The sequence below is a fragment of the Cyclopterus lumpus genome, chromosome 24 (genome assembly GCF_009769545.1).
Source record: "Cyclopterus lumpus isolate fCycLum1 chromosome 24, fCycLum1.pri, whole genome shotgun sequence".
Classification (NCBI taxonomy): domain Eukaryota; kingdom Metazoa; phylum Chordata; class Actinopteri; order Perciformes; family Cyclopteridae; genus Cyclopterus; species Cyclopterus lumpus.
Genome location: NC_046989.1, coordinates 17,008,501 through 17,034,724, shown reverse-complemented (window position 1 = coordinate 17,034,724; position 26,224 = coordinate 17,008,501). Strand labels below are relative to the sequence as shown.

Sequence of the window (26,224 nt, the reverse complement as noted above, 5' to 3'; positions counted from 1 at the left end):
GAAGCAGTTGGCTATTTGAAGGACATGAGACTATGTCATATAATCTATTTTTTTTATTGTATTCATACTAGTTTGTTTGTTTCTTTTTGTAATATAATTGAATATTACTTAATTTACCTAATTCTATAAAGCAAATCCGTGGGGGTGGGTGAGCTCTCACACCACATACTCCGGTACAGTAGGTGGCGGTATGCACCTCCAGAGGCAACCGTTGAAACCGGCCATTGAACCAAAAGAAGCAACGCAATCACAACATCCGATTTGTGACGCCGGGGCGGGCAAGATGGGAGTCTCAAGGTTGCCGTCTGCAGCGCTTTCTCTAAAACAGGTAAAATACACAGAACAACAACAGAAGGAGCGGTGCACTTCATGTCGCTCAGAGCCAGACTTTTGGTCACACTGTCGGCACCTGCGCAGCCGCAATGCGACCCCTCTGCTGTCCTCCGAGCGGTGTTAGCTTGTTGGCTAACGCCTGTAGAGCATCGCTAGCTACACTCTTTTTGTCCGTCTTTAGTCGTTTATACAATTAGAGGAATACTTTTTGTCCGTTTTGTAACTCTGTTAGGTGGACGGTGACTTAAGTCGGTTAAACTAATAGATAGTTTATGCGGTGGCAGAACCTAAACTAGCACCATGAGGGTTAGCAAACAACTACACTAACGTATAGTCAAACAGATAGTCAAAACGTGCCACATTTATGAATGTGTAATTTTGTGTAACGTTATATGATTATCAAGTAATGGAGTTCATTTCAACTTGTGCAAGAGTCTTTGCTATAACAAGACAATACGATATCGTGATATTAGGATTATTTAAGGCTGCAGCTTTAGGTAGAGATGGGGCTGATGGTAGTGGTAATTTTGGAGCTGGAAAATCAGGCTTTATTTGAGCCATCAGTATTATTTTTTGGTTAATTAGTAAAGACAATGTGTGTAGCTTGCCTGCTAAACTGTTGGTTCTTTGACAGTTTTTACAGAGACAAAGGGTTTTGGGGATTTACAGAAATATGATAAGGACCATACGGAAGGTACCAGACGAGGCAGACCGGAAGTACCTCAGTGACTGGGCAAGAGACGAATTCAAGAGGAACAAGAGTGCCACAGACCAGGTAAAGATATATATATATATATATATTATATATATATATATATATATATATATATATATACACACACACACACACACACACACACACACACACACACACACACACACACACACACACACACACACACACACACACACACACACACACAAGGGTTTCCATCTATACTAGCATGCCTGAAAACAAACATTACATGACTATTCATGTACCCTGGGCATGCCAGTGTTAACAGGAAGTAGATTAGTTACTTTGTTCCAGAAATCTATAATATGCCTTTATAAACTCAGACACATTTCCAGAATTGTATTATTATTTGATTAAACTAAGAGAAATACCTGCCGCGTTGTAACCATCTCTCTCAAACACGCACGCACTCACTCGTCGCTCTGCTGGTGGCTGAAGTCTCTGTTGTACTGGAGGGCACTTATGCTTTTGTTTGTTTACAGTTTCATTGTGAACTTCACAATAGTTCTGCAGAAGAAAAGCATTAATAATTAAAAGAAAGTCTGCAAACCGTGACTTCAGACGTCCGCTACGTAGGGCCGATAACGCTCCAGACGACTAGCAGTCTGGTAATCAGGGCTGATGTGGTGTTTTTTTATTCCTGCAACGTAGCGAACGCTGGTTTCTACATCATTGTTTTCAAAGGTCAACGTTTCCGCCGTTCACACCACAAGATAACCCTGGAGTTTCCAAACTTAGCCGGCTTCTGAAGCACTTCTAAACTCCTTCTCCGGAGTAGTGTGAACACTCAGCGTAAACGTAGCAAAAGATGTCCGTTTGAAAATGTAAACGTAGGAGTGTGGACGTACCCTAAGGCGGCCTTAGATGGAGCCGTAACTTAATGTAACTCTTGCTGCAGATGTGTTGAAGGGTATCCTTCAGTCGTGGTGGGGGAGTCCCTGATATTTGGTTTACTTTCATATCAGTAACGTTTTTAAAAGGTTTAGGCATTAATAAAACCAAATAAAGTATTCATTTTGATGCATAGGGTTATAATTTGGTCTAAGTTCATTAATGAATTAAAAAAGTGTAGTTTGCCCAAAGACGCCATCTGAACTCAAGGTCTTCTTACTTTTCTGTAGCTTTAAACCACGTTAGCACTCTGGAGATGGAACACGTGTAGAGACATTGTACTTGGTTTCCCAGCATCCTCTGCTCTGTGATGACACTGCTGTTTCCTCATTATTCATTCAGGATGCTATTCGTATGATGATCACACAAGCTAACAACCATTTAGAGGAGCTGCAGGGCTCTCTGGCTTTGGCCGGCAGTTAACATCCTGGGACCTGCTGTGGACAATGGCCTGATCTGGATCCGTACTCTGTGGAGACTCGTAGGGTGGTGTCATTGTAACAGTGTGACCAATATGAAATGTATTCACACTCGTCTTTGGCTGGTCATCTTTTTGATGGAACTGACCGAAAGGAATCATCCAGGAAAATGTGTGCTGCTGTTCAGCATACAGTGACCATCATCATGGAAACTCATTCATCTATTTGCGCTTCATATTATATAAATATATTGTAATATTGTAAATATTAAAGAGGAACTAATGAACATGAACTCGGAATGATCTTTTTTTTTATCTACATGGTTTTCTGGTATCATCATACAAGGTTTCATAATTACCATTTATGAACATCATTGCATCAAACATACATCAACATAACTCTTTTAATAAAAAGGACAATGCAACACCCTAACCGGAGTATTGAATAGTGTCACATGTCATAATGCATTTATAGGGCTTTATAAGGCTCATAACAAATTGTTAACAATGCATAACAACTTATAACAAGGTTTTAGAAAATATTATACATGGACATACTGTATTATAAGTTCAGCATTCATAATGGTTGATAAAACTCAATGACTAACTACCATAACTTTATCCAGGTATAAATACACAGAACCGCTCAAATGCATCATAAGGGCTCATTGAGTTTCTCAAATGGAATCAGGTCTTTTTTTTTTTTGGGGAGTACACATGACATCTATTGCTTCTGTCTATCCGGGGAGAGGGATCCTCCTCTGTTGCTCTCCTGAAGGTTTCTTCCCTTTTTTCCCTGTCAAAGGTTATTTTTGGGGAGTTTTTCCTGATCCGATGTGAGGTCCTGGGACAGGGATGTCGTATGTGTACAGATTGTAAAGCCCTCCGAGGCAAATTTGTAATTTGGGATATTGGGCAAAATAAACTGAATTGAATTGAATTGAATAGCATTACATTATGAATTCTAAGTGAAATGGCCGCACTGTATGTGGTTACTAGCAATTCATTGTATGACTGGCCTACCGTTACACACTTGAAGTATTTGCTGTCTGTATAGGATTATGAAAGCCAAGTCTTTATTAAAAAAAGAAAAACTTATTTTTCTTGGTGAGGACGTTTGTAATTGTGTGATGTCGTCTCCGTCTTTTTTTCCTCCCCGTGGTCACGACGACTGAGGTCCAACTCCAAGTGACCGTTATCGAAGGCTGTTTAGTGCACGGATGCTCAGCATTTGGTAACTTACGGCCCACTTCTAAATTGTTGAATCATTTCCGAGGACCACCTTCCCAAATGACAAAAGAAACAACCCACAAACACGACAAAAGGGCGGAACAAATATTGTGCTTCCCCTCAGCTGGCTGTCATGAATCAAGATTGCATTTATTCAGTCATATTTCCTCACCACACGCTCTTCAGCTTTTATCACTGTTTGATAAAAAATATTTTTAAACAACGAGGATTCAAGGGAACGTTAGCCAGCATTCAGTGGCGAAAGACTGCAACTAATGATTATCAATATTAAATAATAGCCGCAAACTGTAAGAATGAACCGATGCATATAATTACAAAAAGACTGCAGTGCCGCCTCACCTCTCCCTGTCTGTTTCCGTGGCGACGGTGGTGTGCAGCCAGAAAGAACAAAAGACGCTTGCTGACTGCTCCGGCAGCATGACCAGAAGACAAACCTAAACATCCCACCTCTGCAAAAACAATAAATATAACCCCAATAAAACCATGTTGGGATATGCGTTCTGCCCCATATGTACTGGATTGGCGTCCTGCTTTCGGAGATACATAATGGAAAGTCTCAATACAACTCAAATATTGCGTTCGAGTTTTTTTCTAAATGCAAGAAAATTCTCGAACGCTGCAAACTCACACACTCACTTCAGAACAACTCGGTCTGTACAAGTGGTTCTTGCACGAGGCCCATTGACTGTACACCATCTTCCAATAAATAACTCAAACGCATGAGTTAGGAGAGCTTTAATGAAAGCATGACAAATCAGAACCTCAGAGGATTTTCATGTAAATTGGGTTTACAGGGTGTGACATCCACATGGGATAAATCACACACAAGAAACAAACATTATTATTAAGATTCCTCCTCAATCCGGTTCCCGGCATCCCTTTTCTCTAAAACGTAGAAGAAAAAAAAAAGTTCAGTCCTCCGTGACGGACGCCTTCCGCTGGGACAGCATCAGATCCTTGACTTGCGGCATCAGGGCCATGAGCTGCGTGCGGACGTTGCGGGCCTCCTCTTCCTGCTCCTCGGCCTTCTCGTCCTCGGCCTCCTCCCCCTCCTGCTGCTGCTGCTTCCTGCTCGGATTCTGGCTCACCAGCTGCTTCACCACCAGGCTCTGGTAGGCCGACAGCAGCTGCTGCTGCTCCTGCAACAAGCACACGGGGAAAACAAAAACACATTTCAGCGGTTTTAACTGCGCCAAAAAAAAAAAAAAAAAAGACTACTGCGCCCGACACTGAAGCAGATGGCGATTAGAGACAGCTGGAGAGTCTGGGAAAAACAACGGCCAATGTTTGCTGAAGCATTTAGACCAAACTGAATGCATAAACATGCCTGTTATGAGTGAGCTACAGCTGCACTATGGAAATACAAACCGGTCGATCACAAAGCACGACAGGCTCAAAATTCAGATGACGTAATGGGTTTCCATGTTTTTGCTTCTTTCGGTGGGGAAAATTCTTCTCTACTGCGTCTCTTGTATGAAACTGCTAACATGCGGTCGTTTTCGTCCGCCGAGACGTACCGTGGATATTCGCCCCGTGAGGGTGCCGATGATCTGGGGCACGCAGCGTCCGGGGGCGTGCAGCATGCAGTGGGTGCTGGCCTGGAAAAGCAGCACACTGGTCAGGTGGAGGACCAGGGCCGGATCCTCCGCCTCCTTCAGCTGCTCGGCGAGAGCCTGGCGGTGCAGGAACAGCGCCTGCCTGGACGACAAGCAGGGCACCACAATACGTAAAAAACAACAACTTTGAAGCATTTCTCGTTTAGCATATATATTAATCAAGCACTAAAAGTTAAAAAAAAAGAAAAAAGAAAAGACATAAGCGTCATCCTTACCTCTCCTTTTTCTTGTCTACCTTCTTCAGCATGAACCCGCACACCTCTGCACACGTCTCTATGTTGGTCAGAAAGTCTTCGACGGTCTGAGAAGGACAAAGAGCGAACGGCTTCCCGTCACTGCGTTTGAGCCGACGGCGGAACCGACGGGAAATGTACTCACTTTGCCGATCAGGCAGTTGTGCAGCTTCATCAGAGGTCCTTTGGTGTCCTCGGACAGTTTGACCAAAATCTTCACCCGGACCTGAGGCAACACATCAGAGGGGTTCACGATCAGCACGAACAGCCCTAATTAGCTCCACCTTGATTCAAATGTGATCTCGGCTGATTGCCTGCCTGCCTGCCACCCCCCCCCCATCCCCCCCATCCATCCCTCGGCTGAATGCGGTTATTTGAAAGCTGCAGAAAAACAGAGCAGGAACCTCGTTGGTGATGGTTCCGGGATTCTCCACAGACATCATCAGGTCGGCGGCCAGGAAGTTGAACAAGATGTTGGTGACGTCGGTGCACAGGGTCTTCAGGATGTGCTTGGCGATGTGGACCTGGGTTTCATCTGCACGAGGAAAGACATTGCCATGAAGTCAACTTCATTTAATTGACAGATTCATTGCAATGTGACGCGTGGGATTGGCAGCGTATAGTGTTACTTCTTGCTTCAAATTGCTGCTTTGTGCAAAATTGATGACAGACGGCATCGAAGAGACAAAATCAAAAGGATGACAATAATTCCAGCGGTTCATGGCACTGATGAACTGGAGTGTGGGTGACTTACAACCAGATTTATTAATAATAATAATAATAATAATAATATTCAATTTTATATAGCGCTTTTCTAGGTACTCAAAGACGCTTTACATAGGACAGAGACAAACAGAACAAAACAAAAAAAAAGACAAAAGGAGCAAACAGAACATTTTTGGGTACAAATTTAAAAGACACTGGGAAAGATTAAGTCACACAGATGTTTTTCACTTGAGTCGAGAGCAGCACTTACCAGAGAAGAACTTGTTCCCCTTATCGAAGAGTCGGATGTTGTTGTACAGGCTGGTGATCTCCTCCTGCAGATCCTTCATGCTCTGCTTCTTGTTGGCCCTCGACGGAGCGCTGGTGGAGGACATGAACACCGTCCGCAGCACCTCCTGGTAGGCTTTAGCCAGCGGCCTGGAGAGATGCTCGCGGTGAGATGACTGACTTATGTCGGCAGAAAAAAAACCGAAAAGTTCACTTTCGACGGGAAGCCATGTATTACCTTACTAAATGCTCTGCCAGCTCGGAGAGCATTTCTTCGGGACAGTCGCTCACCCTCTCCTCTAAAACTGCGACGATGTCGTCCTGGGCCATGAAGGGGGCTGCAGACTGTTTACTGCGATCTTTGCGAAAAGGTAAAACAAAAGCTAATTAGTCTCTCAGGGATACAGAGCTTAACAACCCTGGGGAGAGATTTCTAGCCAACCAGCCATTACGCTCTTGTTACAGTAACAATGCCTCACAGAACAGGCCTAATGTGCATACAGAGACATCACGTCCCCGTGAAGATTAAAAGCAAGCTTCGCGGGGACGGGACGCTACTTTGCTGCGACGGTCCGGTTTCCTCGTCGCTGTCCTCGTCTTTCCTCCCTTTCTTCTTGGTTTTACGGATGCGGATCTCTCTGGCGTTGCCTCCGCCGCCCGATTTCACGCTGCCACTGCCCTCTGGGAGACAAACGGTTCAAACAGGTGAGTGTATTTTGGTTTTGGCAAAATAAATAAACATTCGAAGACATCGCCTCGGCTCTAGTATCGTTTGATTTTTGATGACAGTCTATAGAACAAATGAAATCTGACTGTGTGTGTGTTAAGTGGGGAGGACCAACCTGTGGCCTTCTTCTTGCGCTCTGCGTCTCTCTTTTCCTTTTTGGAATTTGCTGAGCTCTCCGTCAGCATGGATGCTTGCCTCAGATCATCTTCAGTGATCAGAAACACCGGATTGTTCTTGACTTCCTGGGAGAAAAACACAGACACTCTAGTTTATGTGTTTTCTCTTCATAGGGGACACACACACACACACGTTGATAACCAGCCGACGGCTAAAGGTTTCCGGGCGGAACCAGCTAAATCTTTTTTTTTTTTTTCTTCTTCTTTGCGTTAAAAAAAAGAAATAGGCTACTATGACGAAGATGTGGACATCTCGTAGAGATGTGTGACCACGGCGGCTCTACCTTCTGAGCTTTCTGCTGCATGACGTCATCGAACAAAGAGAGGCAGTTGCCGATGAACTTCTCGCTGACGACGACCGTCTCTCCCAGCACTCGGGCAGAGGACTGGACGTTGGTGTTCCTCATCGCCTGGTTGATCAACATCCCAACGTCCTCCATTGACAGGCAGCTGGGCAAAATCGGCTGAGAGAGCGAGAGCGGGAATGAAAAACAGAAGCAACTAATATTTTTTACCAGAAAACAGTGACTCGGGTAAAGGCGGAGCGGCACCTGTATATCCGTCCATGTGGCGGAGCTGACGGCTTCCTCCACGGAGGCCTCCACCTGGTCCACCAGAGCCTGGCCCACACAGGCTGCTCTGAGGAACAGCAGCTTGTTGGACTTGAAGCGCTTCCTGATGTAGCTGGTGGGGTCGGGGATGCCCAGTCTGACCAACGCGTCAAACTCTGTAGGAGACGGACATCAGCAGTGTCATTAAAACCGCAAGGCATACATGCACCACTAATCTGATAACCGTCCAATCAGAGGCTACCGCCAATCATGGCAACAACCTACTTTAATTATGATCATTAAAAAAAATACATACCCAGATATCCGTTTTGCTGGAGGAACGAGTCCACCCAGGCGTTCTGCGTTTTGGCGTAAATGTCGGGGATGTACACAGCTTTGTCCTGCCGACCCCCAACCACGCTTCCCCTCAGGCGGCCAGTGTTCACCAGCTCCTCCAGGACGGCTGGCGACGACAAAACCGCAATGTCAAAATACCGAGCCGCATCACACCCGGTCAAATAAAGAACCGCTTCTCCTTACAGTACAGGAGATGTTCCTGGAATCCGAACGCTCCAATCATGCTGCTGACAGGTGTCGGCCTGCAGGATGGAGTCAAACAGGAGGGCAATGAGTGAAAACATTCAAAACAATACAAGAGGAGCCTCACGCAAGAACATCTTCATAATCTTATCCTGGTTATCTGTTTGTCAACTCTACTACGTTGTATGTTCCGGGTCAGATTCACTAAACTGTGAACGCTTGTTGTAAACCGCTCACTTTAGTCGTTGCATGTTTGTGAGATGTTTGAAAAGCAGAAATGACTCAAGAAAGCACAGAGAATAGAAAAAACACAGAGATGATCCCGGATGAATTGAAGTGAAATGGGTCGGCGTTTAACAACAGCAAAAGTACACAAACTCATGCAGTTTAATTACTTCCCAAACACATAGGTTTTCGCCAAAAAACATACTATTAAAAACACACCTATGCGGGCGTGTTATTGGACCGTGACCCCATTTACCTCCATTCATCAAGGATTTTGTCTGCAAAATAATTTTTGGGTGAACTATTCCTTTAAATCCCAGGTTGCCACAGAACCTTATTATACGCAACGCTCTGGCTTGAGGCCCAATGTGTGAACTGTCTCGGCAAAGTTGACCTTGTAATAGCGCTGAACAGCCCTCGGATCCTGGCTTTGTGACGAGCAACAAAAGCCGGAGTGAATATCACCCCCCTGTTGTACTGGTCCATTTCTCCTTGGATGAGCTTCCCAAGACGCTTGGACAGCTCCTGAGATAAATTAGAAAAAACATGCGCGCATTCATTTGAGTCAGCGAGCAGCCACACATAAAAGCTGAGGTCATGAATCAATAGTCTGAATAACAGCAGTTCATAACACGTTGCCAAATTTCTCTCGGCTCACCTCGGATAAGAAATCTCCCGGGAGGTCGTAGGTCTTGCACAGTTCTGCAATGCTGATCAAACCAGCTTCCTGCAGCTTGTCGTTCACATCCTCGGCCAATCGGTTCAGGTACGTGCTGCAGAAAAGACGAGACAACCAACACACTTACCCACCGAGGCACATTTGTAATGTGTGATTTTGGGCTATGCAATATAAATTTAATTGAGCTTAGAAAGGGTGATAATATTTTCTCAGCATTTGCATTTCAATTAGCTTGTAGCCTTTAAAAAACGGTTGGCACAAGTAAACATTTGTATTCCATTTTTATTTTCTTATTCATCTGTTGAAATCTTAGATAAGATACAATTAAACTAAGATGAAGATATTGTGCCAGGGATTGATCAAAGTGTTGATTGATAAAAAAAGAAAAGAAAGATACCTCTATTGATTGTTTGACATTTAATTTCTACCCATGAAACAGATCTTGTATCTTTTTTCCCCACGTGTCATCATGGACAGACTCACATTGCCATGGTCACTCAATACTCACTCATCAATAAGTTGTCCCAGCACAATTTGCATCCCTTTATCCGATTTGGCGAGATCACTTGCACGATTTTCAACATGGACCCAATCCACATTGATAATCTGAAAAGGAGGGAGACCGAGACACAGAGTTCAACACAGAGTACCACACAGAGTTCAAAACAGAGTACCACACAGAGTACCACACAGAGTACCACACAGAGTACCACACCACACGTACACACCTGCTGGAGGTCCACGATGTTGATTCGCCCTGTGAAATAGAATACCATGATGTGTTCACTGTCATCATGCCCAGATCTCAATTGATAATAGTTCAGATCTACTTGTGTTAAGCACTAATGGTTCTGGCAACAGAGAGACCAGGACGTGATGAACACACTTATGAATGCTACTTCGGCTGCGGAACCGACCTCCGTGGACGTACAGCTCATCCCGGATCTCCCTGCTGATTTGCCCCGGTGTGATGTACTCCTTCCCGTCCAGCGTGTGCACCACATCTAGCTTCTTGTCTTGGACCAGTTTTGTAATAATCTCAATGCAGTTCCTCTCCGACAGCCTGGAAACAACGTTAACGTTACCAAAATGTCACCAGGGCCGCTGCTGCCCGTTATTTATTAGATACTTTTTTTGCTAAAGACTGAGAGTAAACAAATAAATAAAGCATAAGATAATTCACAGCTGGATGTAAAGTTAAGCGCTAGCTGACGTTAGCTTCGTCGCTAACAGCTGTTAGCTTACCTTTGCACCGTGTCCGCAAACTGCGCCCTCTGAAAGTCCGCGGCAAGCCTTCGGATTTCTTCCCAGTCCGCCGCCATTATTACAAGTTTGAAGTGTTTGCAAAAACTAAAAGCTGTCGTCCGCTCTCAAAGGAGCAAGGTCTGGCTAAACCGGCTAGCGAGACAGCTCTCCTGCTTAGCCACACGTCAACGTTTACGGTGACGTACAACCGAGAGCCAGAAGGACAAAATTCCCTCACGCGCGCTGAACCAAAGATGTCCTAACGCGACTGCGGCTGCGCACGGATGCTGTTGAAATAATGTGGGGCAGGTTGTCTGGAGCTGGAGCAGCTCAGTTATTTCACGTTGGGGACAAATGCTTTGAGTACATGTTATTTTTATGTATTTCTTTTTCTTTTTACATCAACATTTCAGCAACACAGCCTAGAGACATTGCATCTCATTTAGAGGCAACAGGAAATAATTGAAGCAGAGGGAACCTATGAATACATAAAGAGGGGATTAAAAAATACATTTGAATGTGTTTATGTAACTCTGTAATGCTGTTCATTCTGTACACATGACATCTATTGCTTCTGTCTATCCGGGGAGAGGGATCCTCCTCTGTTGCTCTCCTGAAGGTTTCTTCCCTTTTTTCCCTGTGAAAGGTTATTTTTGGGGAGTTTTTCCTGATTCGATGTGAGGTCCTGGGACAGGGATGTCGTATGTGTACAGATTGTAAAGCCCTCTGAGGCAAATTTGTAATCTATACAAAATAAACTGAATTGAATTGAATTGAAAAGTAAAACATGAAGTTAAAATGGTATATTATGAACTATACTTATATAAACACATATAGACACACATAGTAAGAAGAAAAAGGGCACTATATTTGCAGTTTACATAACCATTCAAAATATATGTATGGACTTTCAAATAATTTAAAGATTTTTTAAATTTGACCAGCTTTTAGCTGCGGTCAAAAACAAGTCTTCTTCCCTGACATGACAACATTTTGGAAATCCCCCTCCTAAAAAACTGCATTCCTGCCACACAATATGAAGTCGAATGGAACACGAGCTGCAGTGCAGGCCTGTGAACACTAGGGAGCAGTAGACTACAAGCCATGAAGTTCCTTCCAGGGAGTTTAACAGATGGCGCTGTGCTGTATGAAGCACTCCATCATGCCGGCAAAGGACCTGGGTAGGAGTGAAATACTCTAATTATGTGTCATATGCACATTCACTGCAGGCTTATATGTAATTAATTGCAAGATGATTTTTCAAAAAGCACAATCTAGATGAGAGAACCGCCCCTCTGTGTGTGTATGCAAAAGTGTCTCACAGCCGTGAAGACTTTAATAACTTCTTGAAATGCCGCCCCTCATAACCAGCTTCCATATATATATATATATATATATATATATATATATATATATATATATATATATATATATATATATAGTGTGTGTGTATATAGTGTGGCTGTAGCAGGATACTGTATGACATACACACTTTCTATGTCAAGAAGAAAGGAAATCAGTAGCCTCGGGCCAAGTTTTAGAATGAGGAGAAAAGTTGTAAGTGGATTTGTTCAAACTTTAGGATATATTATATGATTCTCTGCCTTCAAGCTCAGATTTAAATGACCAGTCAAGGTAAAGGAATATTATGAGATTACAGTAAATTATGGAAGGGGGGCGGTGGGGTTTGGCTGGTTTCAGACGAGTGTGTGGGTGGGATTTGCAGCCTTGCTGGAAGTATAGAAAACGGTACAGAGGAATGTCCCAGTCCGACCTGTTTGAATATTAAATCATTTGTTAAAAAAACCCCCACAAAATCCCCCTTCTGTTGGGGCCTTTTAATGGAATTCTGCCAAATACCTTAGAGTGTGCCGGACTCACCGGGGGCGGCTAATCATTGATCATCCCATTCCAGCAGCCAACGTACATAAACCTGGTCTGGCAGCGGGGGGCACACCTAACTCAGGGGGAAGATGGATGTTGTACGTGAAACTTTTGGATGTTTGTGGCTGCGCGGAAGTACGCATATGTCAGTCAATTGCCACAGGTTTGTGTCAGCACAGTTATGGGAGGGTTTAATAGTTATATAAAAATGTAAAAATGAAATCCACCACCGTAGGAAAATATGCACTTTTGTACACTGCTGCAGTTTCTCTGGGATTTCTGAGGCAGCTGAGAGGGAAAATGTGTTTTTAACCCCTTTAGGACCGACATAGAAACATGCTTTTATTAGCTTTATTGCGTTTTGTGCTCGGCAATATTAACACTATGGGGGCTATTGCAGCAATGCGTTTACCTTTATTGCTGGCAAACCAATCTTTGAAGGAGTTTGTGAACAATTTTGAATATAACTTTGCTCAGGGATCAGTCATGTATGTAATCAGGCACTTTTAATGAGCTTTTATGGTGTTTGTTTTCTTAACTGTTAATGTTTTCCCGTTCTTATGTGCGTTCTCATGAAAGCCACTCCAGAGAGACGCATCGCAAGCTAGTTTAAGCTCTCTGGCATTTAAAATATACATGAATTTCAACAATTGCCCACATGTGCAGAACAATTAAAAATAATTAGCAATTAGATCATTAAAAGGTTTAGGTGTAAAATAGACATGCAAGATGCAAATATTTTTTTTATTTGGTTATTGTCTCAAAAGTTCATATGCAGAGAACTAACTACTGGTTGTCATATTATTATACAGTATTTAAAGCTATTACAGTTGTTATATAACAGCCTATATCATTAGATTAGTATTACCAATGCATTGGTGTGTCAACAAGTTCCCTTAAAAATTGGACTCAATTAAAAGCAGATTTACATTTTTTACCCTGTCTTGTCTGACTTAAAGCGCCATTTTTCCATTCATCCCTTACATGCCGGACTACTATGGAAATATGTGGTTAGCTTTATTACATTCGTATCCTTAATGTACATTTGTACAATTAAAGTCACTGCGAAATACATCACATCCTACATGTCCTTTTAAACTATTATATAAGAAACTGATTTCTGATTTCTGAATTGACTATTTGTGCAGATAATATGTGGAACTATTGACCAATATTTTGACTTTGACTCTCTTTGTTTCTTCCCACCGTTTCTCTCCGTCACGCTGGTTTTACAGCAGTGTAACCAGAGCGGCCTCCTTAAACAGATTGCAGTCAGATTGGATTTATGCACACACCCAACAACCAGATGCTCCATGGTTTATGTTGCTGTGTGATGGTGCAGGAACCCTGAATGATGTCATTCACAGAGCTGTAATGCTTTACGAGCATGCTCCATGCCTGTCACAGGCTGTTTATGCATCCGATGAGATAGTGGGCGGAAACCACTTAAACAACCTGTTTATATCGCAGGCCCGTCTGCAATGCAGCTCTCTACGACCCTCCGTTAAATCTCAGTGTAAAGTAGCTCCATAACAAGCTAATTGAGTTCTCAAAAGCTTTGATATTGAGAATTAAATGAATAAAAAAGTGTATTTGATTAGCCGTCTTCTTCATAAAAGTTGTTCAGTGTAATTTCAAACTTCAAAGCTTCCTTCTCATAAGAATTTAGGTCATATTTCCTCAGTGAATAAGTACGGCGAGGCTGCTTCTTTGAATTATAATCAAGTTGTCCGTAAGTAAACACAATTGTCTCTCCTGCGACTACAAACAGCTGAACTTGGGAAACTGTTGATTGTGTGTAAAATGTGCTTTGAAGATGTCACTGAGCAACCAGCAAGATGCTTGATGAAAAGGATCCGTTTTGTTTCGTTAAATGCATGAGAAATGTGTTGCATTCAGTGGGATTACACGCCCAAAGGAAACCAGGCTACTGTGAAAACTCACGCACGAGAACAACCTGGATACATGGAGCCGATCAGTAATCATATTTCACCCCTATACCCCTGACTTTAACCAGCCTGTTAATATACATGGTTTATGTAGCTGCACTAATCAACATGCAATCCTAAAAATGTACTAATGCTTGATGAACCCACAGATAATTAGACCACCATCTGACTTGCAGTTCCGCTCAGCTCTAATTGTGTTGCATCTTTCAGCTCTTTGGGTTTTGTGACCCCGCAACTGGATAACTTTCCTGGTTCTTATCAGTGTGGTTTCCAGACAAATCCCTTACTCCTTTAAAAGTACGTTCCCATAGAGCGAAACTGCGTTTGAAGTTTTAAACACATGCTTTATGTTGTTAATTGAAGAAACATGTAAATAATTCAACATTGACTTTTGGTTTCCCACAGGAAACCTGTCCGAACCACCAGGTTGTCCTCCATACACGGACTACTGCAGACTATGATTACAAACGTATTTGTGATAAAAAAAACTAACATAATCCAGGAGAAAATACTTGATAATCCATTTTTTATGTATGGAAATGAAATTTTGAGCAGAACCAGGTTCTTACAGCAGCAAAACAACCTCTAATAAACCTACTGTGCCGTATACCTGGCCAGCACCAAACAGCAGAAAGACAAAATTAGCAACTATCAGACAGAACTTTGACAGATATTCTTTTCTGAGGAGTTGGAGGAGACCAAAACAGAGCTAAAAGGAGAGTGGATAATGGATTTAAAATCAGGGGGCCAGAAACTCAACTCAACATCAATCTGTTGGACAGGAAACCGTTTGCTAACATGTGTACCACAACAAGGTCATAAGGTGGTAATATGTCAGTGTTTACGGTTCGTTGTGCCGCTCTCAAATGGCCAAACAAAAATGAAATCACGTAACTGCACAAAGTTGAGAGTAACACGTTAAGTATGGTTTATTACATTGGGTTTTATTTTTGTAGCTCCAGCCATGGATTTAGATGGTCCTTCTGTAAGTAAGCCTATTCAATAAGCCAAAATGTAACCAGGAAATCAGCTGTGGTGGATGTTCACAGTAGAGAGTTTGAGGAATAATAAATTGACCCGAGGTGCCAATTCTTTGTTTGTCTCTTTTAAATAATTAGTGCACTCCTTCAAAGTCTGAACATCTCACTGCTCAGGTTTCCTCACAATGTCAACTGATGGAGCTAATGGAGCCAGGAAAACAACGCCCCAAGCTGTAATGAACCAGTTTGCCTTTGAGTCCAGGTAAACACACATATTTCCATGGTGTGTTGTTTGCTCATTCGACTTCTGAAAGTTCAGCCAACCAAAATTTGACTCAATCTGGCCCCCATTGTTTGAGGCTAAAAATAGAGCATGGCTAGCGTGTGGCCTGATACTGACACCAGGCAGCTCCAGGTGGATTCTGCCTTCCCAATGGTGTTGACATCTCAGCTCTCATCTCTCTCTCTCTTGTTCTCTGATTCCTCGAGGTGGAGGTGGGTGGTGCTAGCTCCCCCTAAAAATGGTGATTATAGCGGATGGGGGTGGTGGCCACGTGTGGGTGGAACTTATTCATTCAAGTCTATTGGAGAACAGACACAAACTGTATTAATTTCCTGTCAAAGAAAAAGGTGCAGGGACAAACAAGTAGAAAACACATTTTGGAGCAATTTAGAGTGTTTCTGTCAAAGTGTATTTTCATGAAAGACCGAGCTGTTACTCGAGTTAAATTTAGGTCCTTTCATGTACCCACTTCAAAAGACAGCAGTGCAAAATGTTTGCTGCCCCACAGCTAACAGCTCCAGTTAGGTCAGAGTTTAAAATACATAAAAAAATATTTTGAAAAAGCTTCAGAGTGCCTTTAGCCCTCGGATTAATTTCACTGATTGCAGTACAAAAAGGTGTGCCGAGGTCACAGCAAATACAAACACAGCTCTTTCAGGAGAGACAGACTGCTGTATAGTTAGCTAATTTAACAGTATTTCAATGTCGTGTAGCGTATCTGCCGAATCAGACAGAGCGGTGGCGGTAGAGCTGGCAAGAGGAGCAGTGAGCTGGAGAGAGGAGGGGCGGACACAGAGAGAACGCGTCAGCTAGCCAAGAGGTTATGGTTGTACACGCTGCTGCCAAGTGTAATGAGGGTGCTGCACAATGACCACACACACACACACACACACACACACACACACACCTACACACACATTGATGCTTTCCCAACATTGTGGAAATATGTTATTTCATCGGTAGCTATCCAGATTTAAGAACATTCTTCGTTCCTCCTGTCACCATTTTACAGTTATCACAGGAAAGGAAACCTATGGGAAGGAAAAGAACTCCAAAGGACAACAGGCGAAGGAACGCTGGGAAAGAAAAAGAGAAATGAAGAAAAGTCTTCAGGGCCGGAGAGGAAAAGAAAGATAGAGAGAGAGTCAAATTGAAGGAAAAGGAAAGTATGGGAAGAGAAAGAAAAGAAGGAAAGGAAGGAAAAGAAAAGGTAAGGAAAGGTGTTGAGACGTGCTTCGCCATTTCAGTCCTGGTTCATGAGAGGACGAGTCGATCATTCTCCCTTGGCAAGGTCTATGTCCCGTGTCCTTGGGCTCCAGATTGCTAGGATCTGTCATACTGGGCAGGAGACAAATTCCATCAGCAGATGTCATGGTACTGTTGTGGGTAAGGGACCTGGAATGGTGTGTACATATTATTCTGTTGCACTCACAGCCGTCTGGAAGGTGAGCCAAAACCACAGGGAGACATTTGCTAGAAGAACAGCAAGCAGATCGTCCTGAAAAATGACATCTACTGACCACCAGCTCAGACCGCCATTACCATCACATCCAATAACGATGCAAAGCCTGAGCTAAACTTGGGCTGTAGTTACTGATAACTAATTGACTTCCCACCCTCTCAAAGGATGCCTTGGCTCAAAGTATCATTTGAAAAAGATAACACACACTGAGATTATTATGATGACACGATCTCATCTTTTGTTCGGGAGCAAAAAGAAGAAGAAGAAGAACAGTTTATATACACATGGCGTGCTCCCCAGATTGCTTATCATCATGACATCAACTGTATATGACATGACTGTATAAAGATGGCCGCCAAAGTGAAGCTAAAACATCTCTGTCTCCCTCTGGTGGCTGGCTGCAGTTTAGGTGATAAGACCCCGCCCCCTTCCCTGTTAGCGAATGAGAAATGCATGGGCGAAACAAAAAAAATCAGAGTGTGTAGAAAGAACGTAGAGAAAGTAAGATATATAGCGGGCGTCCAATGTACAAAGACTGAGCCCAACCCACGGCCCTTTGCAGCATGTTGTCCCCTGCCTTCCAGCCTTTTCTATCTTATATCTGTCTATCCAATAAAGGCAATACAATTAAAAAGAAGCCAAAAATGTATAATCTGAAATACATTTTTACCAAAGAAAGTTGTTCTCATCACCTGGTGTATATTCAAGTGTTAATGTTCCTGATAAGTTCATATGATAAGTCATTTGGTGCTATACGACACGCAGAGTATGTGTAATAGAACGTGCGTGAATATATTCAGACAGATATCATGGCTGGCCGCTCCGTCCCCCGATCACTACTGTGCAGACTCTGGCTCCGAATGACGTCACCAGTGCAGAATTGCGCCGTCCATGTCCAAGATATTTTGGCTTCACGGTTGCACCATGGGAGGAAGAAGGAGACGCGTGGTCCATTTATTTATACAGTCCACGCTCAGAGTCGGTGATACTGCTACAGGCGGCTGCAATGTTGCCAATCCCTCTCAACAGTGCCAGTTTAAAATAGAGTTTTAGGCTTGTGTAACAGCATCAGGCTCATAACACCATTTTGTCTGGAATGGATACAGATTTGTTCCCTCTAAACTCTCCTCCCCCCCCCCCCCCCCCCCCCCCCCCCCCCCCCCCCCCCCCCCCCCCCCCCCCCCCCCCCCCCCCCACACACCAACTTTTGAATTTTTGTTCAATACCATATGTATTGCATGTACTAGTAAATAAGGTATTCTGGCACCTGTCGCCTCACGTACAAACTCATCAGGAGCTCAGCAAATGTAACTGTGATTTGGGAGCACATACTGTCGAGTGTCTCTCCAGCACACTGCGGCTCAGCTGTGGATTTCTTTAAACCTTTTGTTCCCCTTCTGCTAATGATAGTTTGGAATTAAAGCTGAAAGCTAGATCCACCTCTTCTCGCCTGCTCCCCGTGCTGCTGTTGCAATTGATCTTACCCTCCAGGATCAATTAACTTGTCTTGGAGAACTGATCAAGCTCTCCCATGATTTGGACAAACTCCACCTTTATATTGCTTAAATAATACCAGGTTCACAAAGGTTGGTTTAATAAATTAGCAATTGAAGGGAAACCACTCACTCCAGCACCTCCATTGATCTCCTTCTGTGGTAGTTTATATGAGTCCCAAAAGATTCAGGACCTTCCCACCAAGGAAAGTAGTGGCTAAAGGTCCTCGGCAGTAAACCGCCACAGACATGATTAATGTGAGTATATGGTGATATCTTTTTTTTCTTCATATCATTTTCCTCCAGAGACGCAAAGCAATTAGAATATCCAACGCCAACAGCATACAGGCTAATGCCTGCGGTTATGGGTACCAAAGTGACTTTCCTACAAGGTAGTTAAGTAATAGAGGGATTGATCTTCTGACTTTTTGTGTTTGTATGAGCTAGTGTTATTCTCACTCCAGAACTCATTGCCGAGGCCGACCACCACCTCGTAAAGATTATTTAAAATTCCGTTAATTCACATGAGGATGAAAAACACTTCAGTGTCTGTTTCTCTGTGTCGACGTGAGCTCGGGTCACAGTGACGAATGGTGTCAAATCTCAGAACACGCCTTTCAAAAATAAGGAACGTGGAACGGTTGACTTTTCTTTTCTTCTTCTTCATTTCACAGTTGACATATACTCAGTCAATTACAACTGATGCCTGAAGATCACCCCCAGTAACCCACATGACCTCAGTGAAGGTCTTCTATTTGTCTTCTCCTGACGCTGAATATTGTCTGAGAATTATTTACTGTTAATACTGATATCATTATGATTGCACGCAGCCTTTCTCACTCCCAACTCGTCAAACATGGCAGCTTTGTCGGTGGCCCTGGACGGTGAACTGTGGCAATTGCAAATGACAAATACTTGTACAGCGCTTCTAGTCGCCCTGTGACGCTCTCCGTGGCCGTAGTTACGATGGAGGAAGTCAGGTAAGTAGCGATGAAGTCCCCAGATGTGGGGTAAAGTGAGAAATGAGCATTTAATGGGGTTTTCAGGCAGTACTTTTTTACGAAGGAGCCCACTTTTAAAAACCGTTGCGACCCAATTAACAAAAGCCCTCATCTAGAAATAAGCAATTTTGCGCGTAAATGAACGGTCCTCTGCCATTTCCCCATTGCCTTATTATGTTGAATGTTACTAGCCATTTCCAAGAGATAAATGTTTGAAAACCCCAACTTTTATTGAAAACATATACATAAATACTTTATAAATGAGACCAAATAAACAGGTTTTCATTCTATTAATTCCTCATTCCTATCATCAGTAAAACAAAGAGAATGTATGTGAGACTTTAATATTAGAATCAATTTCATGAGTAGGCTACAATTATCAGCAGGGTATGAACATTCAGGCGTGCTGCAGATATAAATGTTAAATAAAAGACAATGGGAAAAAATCAGCAAATTTGTTTGACGACATTAATAGAATCAGTCTTTAGGAATTAGGGTTTAGGATATGAAACAAAATAAATAAGAATAACAATTGACCAACTGACCCATTGATGACAGTAAAATCTGTATATTGACCTCAATCCATTCAAAATCAACATATTGCTATCCATTAAGTTTGTTCATTAAATATGTTTTTAAGCAATAATAACCCCATGGCATTTTACAGATAGCACCAAACCCAATCATGAACATTTTAAGGTATAAATTAACGGCTTAAGTAAACTTTTCTTTTTTCTTTCTTACGCCTTCAAAACAGAAAACCTATTACAACCCATTCATCAATATAATATATTTCTAATTAAATCACATGGTTACATTTATGTAAATACTGAATGAGAGATCCCGTCTCATAGTTTGAACAGTTATTTGACCCTCTTTTTACAAAAGAAAATCCGCCTGGCAACCATTTTATTAAAAATCCCGTCCTGATTTGCTGACATGCTTTCCAGTATTCCTGTGGCTCTCTAGTAATAGCACACCACGTTTTATCTTACAATACAAATGCAAGATTTTCCACCCATCCAGCAGATTCATTAATTTGCTCATCACCTCTAGGGTATGCAGTCATTCCGTCTTTGGGGGAAAGCAGAGCATGAACTCACAAAGGTTGTGTTTCCCACACAGACGGGAATCCGAGATGGTAGTTATCTTTTCATAGGCTGACAGGAGAGAAAACACAACCCACGCTCTGAGGTTTAACCCCTCTCAAACTCTTAAATCTCTGGAGAACAGCCAGTGTGATAACAGGCCACACCCACCTCACAATTTACTACGGGGATGGGATGAATCTGGGCGCAGGCGCTCATCAATAGAATTCCCGTGGACAGGAGGGCTCCTCACAACCTTGTCTAAAGTCTGCAGATTGTTTGTATTTTCCAGTTTATTTAACCTTTATAGAATGAGGTAGACCCCCGGAGATTTTCCTTTTTGTCACGCTGCCTTGAAAGCCACATCAAACCCGGGAGCGCTGCAACCTAATCAAGACCAGAGTGTGTTTCTCTCAAGATACACTATATTGGCTTTTGGCTTTGGGGCCTCAAGGTTTTAAGATTCCTCCACTTTTTGTGTGGTACACAGGCGAGATATGCACCTTGGATTACAGTCACAGGAATCCCGTTTCTTTGGGGCAATTTATTGAGGACAAGACTTTTTAGATGTTCCGCTGGCATCGCCAGTGACGGCACTATTGCATCTGACCTGGTATGTCAACGCTTTTCGTTAGCTACTCGCTGAAGGATTCTCTTGACTGGCCATGTGGACAGTTCGAAAGACTCCATCCCGCGTCTACTTCCTTAACAGACATCCACATTTTCTTGCCTGTTAAGGTGGCAGTGCACACCCTTAGCTTAAACCATGACAACTTGTCATATGGTTCCCTGGCTCGAGAGTATGGATGGATTACTGATGGGTCTACTGGGCACAGGCCCGGGGGCCCAAGGCCTTAGGGGGCCCTTGGACCCCTGAAGTGACTGTTAACATTTCTTGCTGGACAGTCAATCAAAAAACTTCAGTCTCTTTAAGATGTGCCAAAGCCACAGACACAAAATGACCCAAAGAGACACAAAACGACCATATATACACAAACATAACTACGAAGGGAACGTTACACAAAACAACTACAAAGAGACAGAAAACACAAGCAAAATGATAATAAAGAATTGCAAAATGACCACAATAGGTTGTCAAACAGCTACGGAGACACAAACCGACTACAAAGCGACACAAAGACCAACTAAAAAAAGAACAAAAACTAAACTTCAATAAAACCAAATGACTACAAAGGGATGCAAAATGACCACAGCAGGGAGCAAAACATCTACAGAGACACGCAGCAGCAGCAGCAGCAACAAAGAATAACTCATAATCTGTCCATGTTGTCTTTTGTCTGGGTGTTGAAAAGCAAGACTGGACCGTCTTCTCACAGCCTGTGAAAAGAGAAAATAAGCTGGTGCTCATGCTACATGATTACCTCATGAATCATTTACATTGTGGAAAAGAAAACACAGAGGGAGAATTGATAGAAAACTAACATAGTCTGCACAGGTCAAATTTTCCACGTATAATTAGAGCTGTGAATCAATACCTGTAATTACCCTCACCGTGCTGCTTTTGACTCTTCGCCCTGCAGTGAAAAGGGAATCGGTCCTTTCAAGCTTTTGTTTTGCACCGCGTCGGATTGGTAACGAAATACAGACAGGAATGTGTTGCGTTGCAGAGCCCTCAATGAATGAGGGTCAAATTCCTAATTTCAGGATTATTTTGAAAAGGCCGTTATATTATTTTCCCTGTGAAGTCGTGACATCTGAACTCATACCCGCTTATGGTAATGTGAATCCAAAGTCGCAGTGTTCAGAATGAGTGGGTTATGCTTAGAGGACCTTTCCCCCTCACGGTCTAGGGAAAAGAGCACGTTCACATGGAGCCCTCCCCATGCTTTACTTACAGTATTTCTGACATGTGGAGCTGCAGGCTAACCATCTGCAATGGAAGGGTTCAGCTCACAGAAGCACTTTGTTTCTCCACAACCCTTGTATCAATACATAAAAATGTGGCAATACTTTCAGGCTTCATGTTTATGCATGACTGCGCCTGAGCTAAGATCTTTTTTGCATGGCGAGAAAAGCTTGCGGTTCAAGAGTCTGTAAATAGTCTCTTAGCTGTCCTGTGTGAGAGGACTCGTGGAGGTCGGTGAACCCAAAAAGAATGTCGAGCTACACTAAATGTTCGTGCCGCTACACCTGAATCGCATTAAGCCCATTATCTTTGGTCATCCGCTCGGCCTGTATCTATTTTTCATAGCTGGTACATCAGAGGATGGACTGGAAATGTATATGCCATTCATTGTGAAGTACAGGAGCTTATTGAGCGTCACGTTTTTCAATGTTAGGATTATTGTGAGGTGGACGGTTATGGAAATCTGGAGGATTTAATATTGATTTTCAGTCCAGCAGAAGTTTACTGGCTGCTAATTGTTTTAGTCTTTTAGCCCAGTGGAAAGAGCACTCAGTGGCACTTACAAATCCTATATTGCCGAGCCCAACCGTAACCCCTTTTTTCTAAAGCTGCACTATAATCGATATTTTTGAAATTGGCTCGTTCGTTTCCGTGTGATGTGAAAGTTTTCATGTGTAGTGACAATACCGTACAGAGTGATCCCACAACTCAGCAGTTTCCTCAGAGCTAGCTTTTTAGCCTCTTTTAGAGTAAACTTTGCTTTCATTAACTTTGTTTTCAGCCCAACAGGTAGCTGTTTTTCAGAATAAAAGCTCTGATGAACTCTACCTTTTCAGCACCAAACCACAGACACAGTTAGCGAAACATAGTGGAGCATTTAGCAGCTAGAAATGCAGATATTTTCCTAATGTTATGCCCCGGCCTACAGGGGAAACCTGCCTTGGCATGAAAAATGAGACTCCCCTCTTTGCAACCAGCATCAACAAAAGATTTTCAACCCTCAAATTATTTATTACTCACAACTTTTTTTGGGACACTTAAGCTTCAGGGTGGGCAAGCAGCAAAGTAACAAACAAAATGGAACTAAATCAATTCAACCTATAATTACCTCCCCATAAGATTAAACTCCAAACACAAAACATGAAACACATAAAAATGCAACCCAGCCCTATGGATCCCAGGGCTGGTACATACTGAAGAATACTTTTAATCCAATATTATCACTAATGTGGACAACAGCATGTGGGCTGGCTGTAACACATTTGTAAATAGAGAGTGGAGAGATAGTTGGAGAGAGAAGAGACACCCCTTCCCCCCCCACCCACCCACCCCCCCCCCACCCCCCCCCCCCCCCCCCCCCCACCCACCCAACCCAGCCATTTCGAATGTGACCAGCTGGAGCCGATAACGCCCATGTAATTGGCTGGTAACATTCAAAGTGGGTGGAGCCTATTAGACACATGATGTATGGATTGCTGTCGGGATGTAATGAGAATTTCAACAAATGCAACATTACCCAACCCCGTTTTACGTTACTGCACGGAGAAGCTCACGCTATCTAACAAAGTGAGGGGGTGACATTTTGAAGAGGTCAAAGACTTTTGCTTCCACCTAACAGCTGAGATTAATTCTGCCTCTCGAGGCTCCCCCTAATGTTTGTTGAACTAAAAGTCAGCGTGCTCTTTAACTCCCCTCCAACTACAATCGCTTCACTCACCCCGAAACCCCGAGATTACCTGCAACCTAAGCCTAATGCTGCTGCTTTTTCACCGTTAACCCTCAGGCGACGCGCACAAGAAGCTCTATGATTTCTGTTCTTGCGGCTGCGATTGGCACACACACGCACACACACACGCACACACACGCACACGCACACACACACACACACGCACGCACACACACACACACGCACGCACGCGCACACACTGCAGAATGAAACTGCACACGTTGCCCGTGCTCCAGAAAAACACGCATGCTCGCAGGGCCAAGGAGTTTGACTTTACACTCCGTAGTTCAGGTGGGGCTGGTGGTCCTCAAAGGGAGTGTGAAGAGTTCATTTAGATTTATTAAAAAAGGAAGAAGGAAAAAAGAGAGCTCTAGAGTGAGGGATAAAGGGATGTGGTCCCTGCGGTGACCTGTATCTTCTACTGGATTTGCGTAAAAGGTCTTGCACATCAAATGTCATGGATGCCCTCTTTAAAATATTGAAATGCGGCTTTGTAGAAGCTCCATCACTACTTCTATCAAAAAGGGAGAGGGAATGCGGGAAGAGAGCTTTTTTTTCTTCTTCCTTTCTCTCTCTCGCACCCCCCCCCCCCAACTCACTGGTCAGATCAACTGTTCTCCCTCCTGCCACACTGCCGTTCCACAGAGCATCCCTCCCTTATCTCCCAGGAGTCCACCGTGCTGACAAGCAGTAGCTGAAATAAGTATGACAGTGGACGTCTTGAGAGAGATGCCCCCCCCCCCCCACCTTTAAAAGAGGAGCTGCTCCGTCCACACAGTTTGGAGAGAAAAAACTGCTGCAGTGGCACTTTGAGCTGCAACAGACCGACCGGCGTGCCGACGTCGCACACTGAACACTGCACGCCGGCAGCTAGCGTGTCACAATATTGAGAGGGGAACGTGATTGACGTTGTTTGACTGCCGCGTGGGGCATGAAACGTAATCCTGCTCGTTCTGTTTACCAGTTTATTTGGACGTCTTTGTGGGGTGTGTGCAATTATACGAAGAAAAGTGGTGTGTGTGTGTGTGTGTGTGCCAGGTGCTCCGCCGTGTGGGTTGTGCATTCTTTCAAGACCTCACATATGCTCAGAGTAAAGCGCAATAAATCAAATTAAAAAGTAATACTTCTGCGGCATTTGCAGGCAGAGCAATCTCGAGCATGTATCATTAGCACAGATTGCCCATTCATCACGCGCCGGTGTAGGTTGAACAGCATTGTCAAGTACGACAAATATCAGGTAAGGAGTGAAGTTAGACTGAGGCCTTTGCTAATGAACATACATTTAGAAAAATAGATGGGCCTTGGATGACTCTCCGGATTATTACTACAGTCTGAATGGCTGTTTGGCCATTAATCACGCTGATTAATCAACTGCAATTAACTTTAAAAGGGAGAGAGTATTCTTTTATGGCGTGCTAACGCATTTTCCTTAATGCTGGGAATGTTAATGATAAACTCGTCCCTAATTGTTTCTATTTTTCGTTCTGTGTCACACAGGATTTTAAATGCCACCGTGTGAAGTTATTTCTCTGCCATTGAGGGGAATTAAAAAAAAATGCTGTTGATGTGGCGCAGTGGGCCAGGGATCGGTTCTTTGAAAGGAACAACTGGTTGGAAAAAGATGCAGTTTGGGAAGTCACGTGATGATCACGTAGACGTCAACAGGTCAACAAAATATGCAAATGTGACCATGACCTTTTAACCTTACCATTGCGAAGTAGGGGCGTATTCTTGTGTTCAGGCTGGAAGAAATCCTTTGTGACGTGTCAGTCAACATGTGACAGGAGTCACAGGACTCTGTTTACTGATTGGCTGCGGGTGACCTCCAGCTTTTAGTTTGGCAGCACTGCGCCGCAGACTCAGAAGCTCGGAGCGAC

General features: G+C 43.4%; 2 protein-coding genes across 2 annotated transcripts; one reads left to right on the top strand and one right to left on the bottom strand.

The window, feature by feature from the left end:
* The first annotated feature begins 238 nt into the window (after positions 1-238).
* lyrm2 (LYR motif containing 2) lies at positions 239-2,671 on the top strand. Its single transcript, XM_034527576.1, has 3 exons — positions 239-328; positions 968-1,108; positions 2,303-2,671. Exons 1-3 carry the CDS (start codon positions 284-286, stop codon positions 2,381-2,383), a joined length of 267 nt encoding a protein of 88 aa, XP_034383467.1. The 5' UTR covers positions 239-283; the 3' UTR covers positions 2,384-2,671.
* A 1,676-nt stretch (positions 2,672-4,347) lies between these two features.
* Positions 4,348-10,848, bottom strand: ufl1 (UFM1-specific ligase 1). The gene is made up of 19 exons (XM_034527898.1): positions 10,615-10,848; positions 10,287-10,432; positions 10,098-10,126; positions 9,878-9,975; positions 9,349-9,463; positions 9,085-9,215; positions 8,466-8,524; positions 8,242-8,388; positions 7,926-8,101; positions 7,659-7,838; positions 7,314-7,440; positions 7,030-7,152; positions 6,710-6,830; positions 6,455-6,621; positions 5,883-6,013; positions 5,624-5,704; positions 5,461-5,546; positions 5,147-5,327; positions 4,348-4,768 (listed from the first exon to the last, which is right to left on the bottom strand). Exons 1-19 carry the CDS (start codon positions 10,689-10,691, stop codon positions 4,541-4,543), a joined length of 2,403 nt encoding a protein of 800 aa, XP_034383789.1. The 5' UTR covers positions 10,692-10,848; the 3' UTR covers positions 4,348-4,540.
* Positions 10,849-26,224: the final 15,376 nt, after the last annotated feature.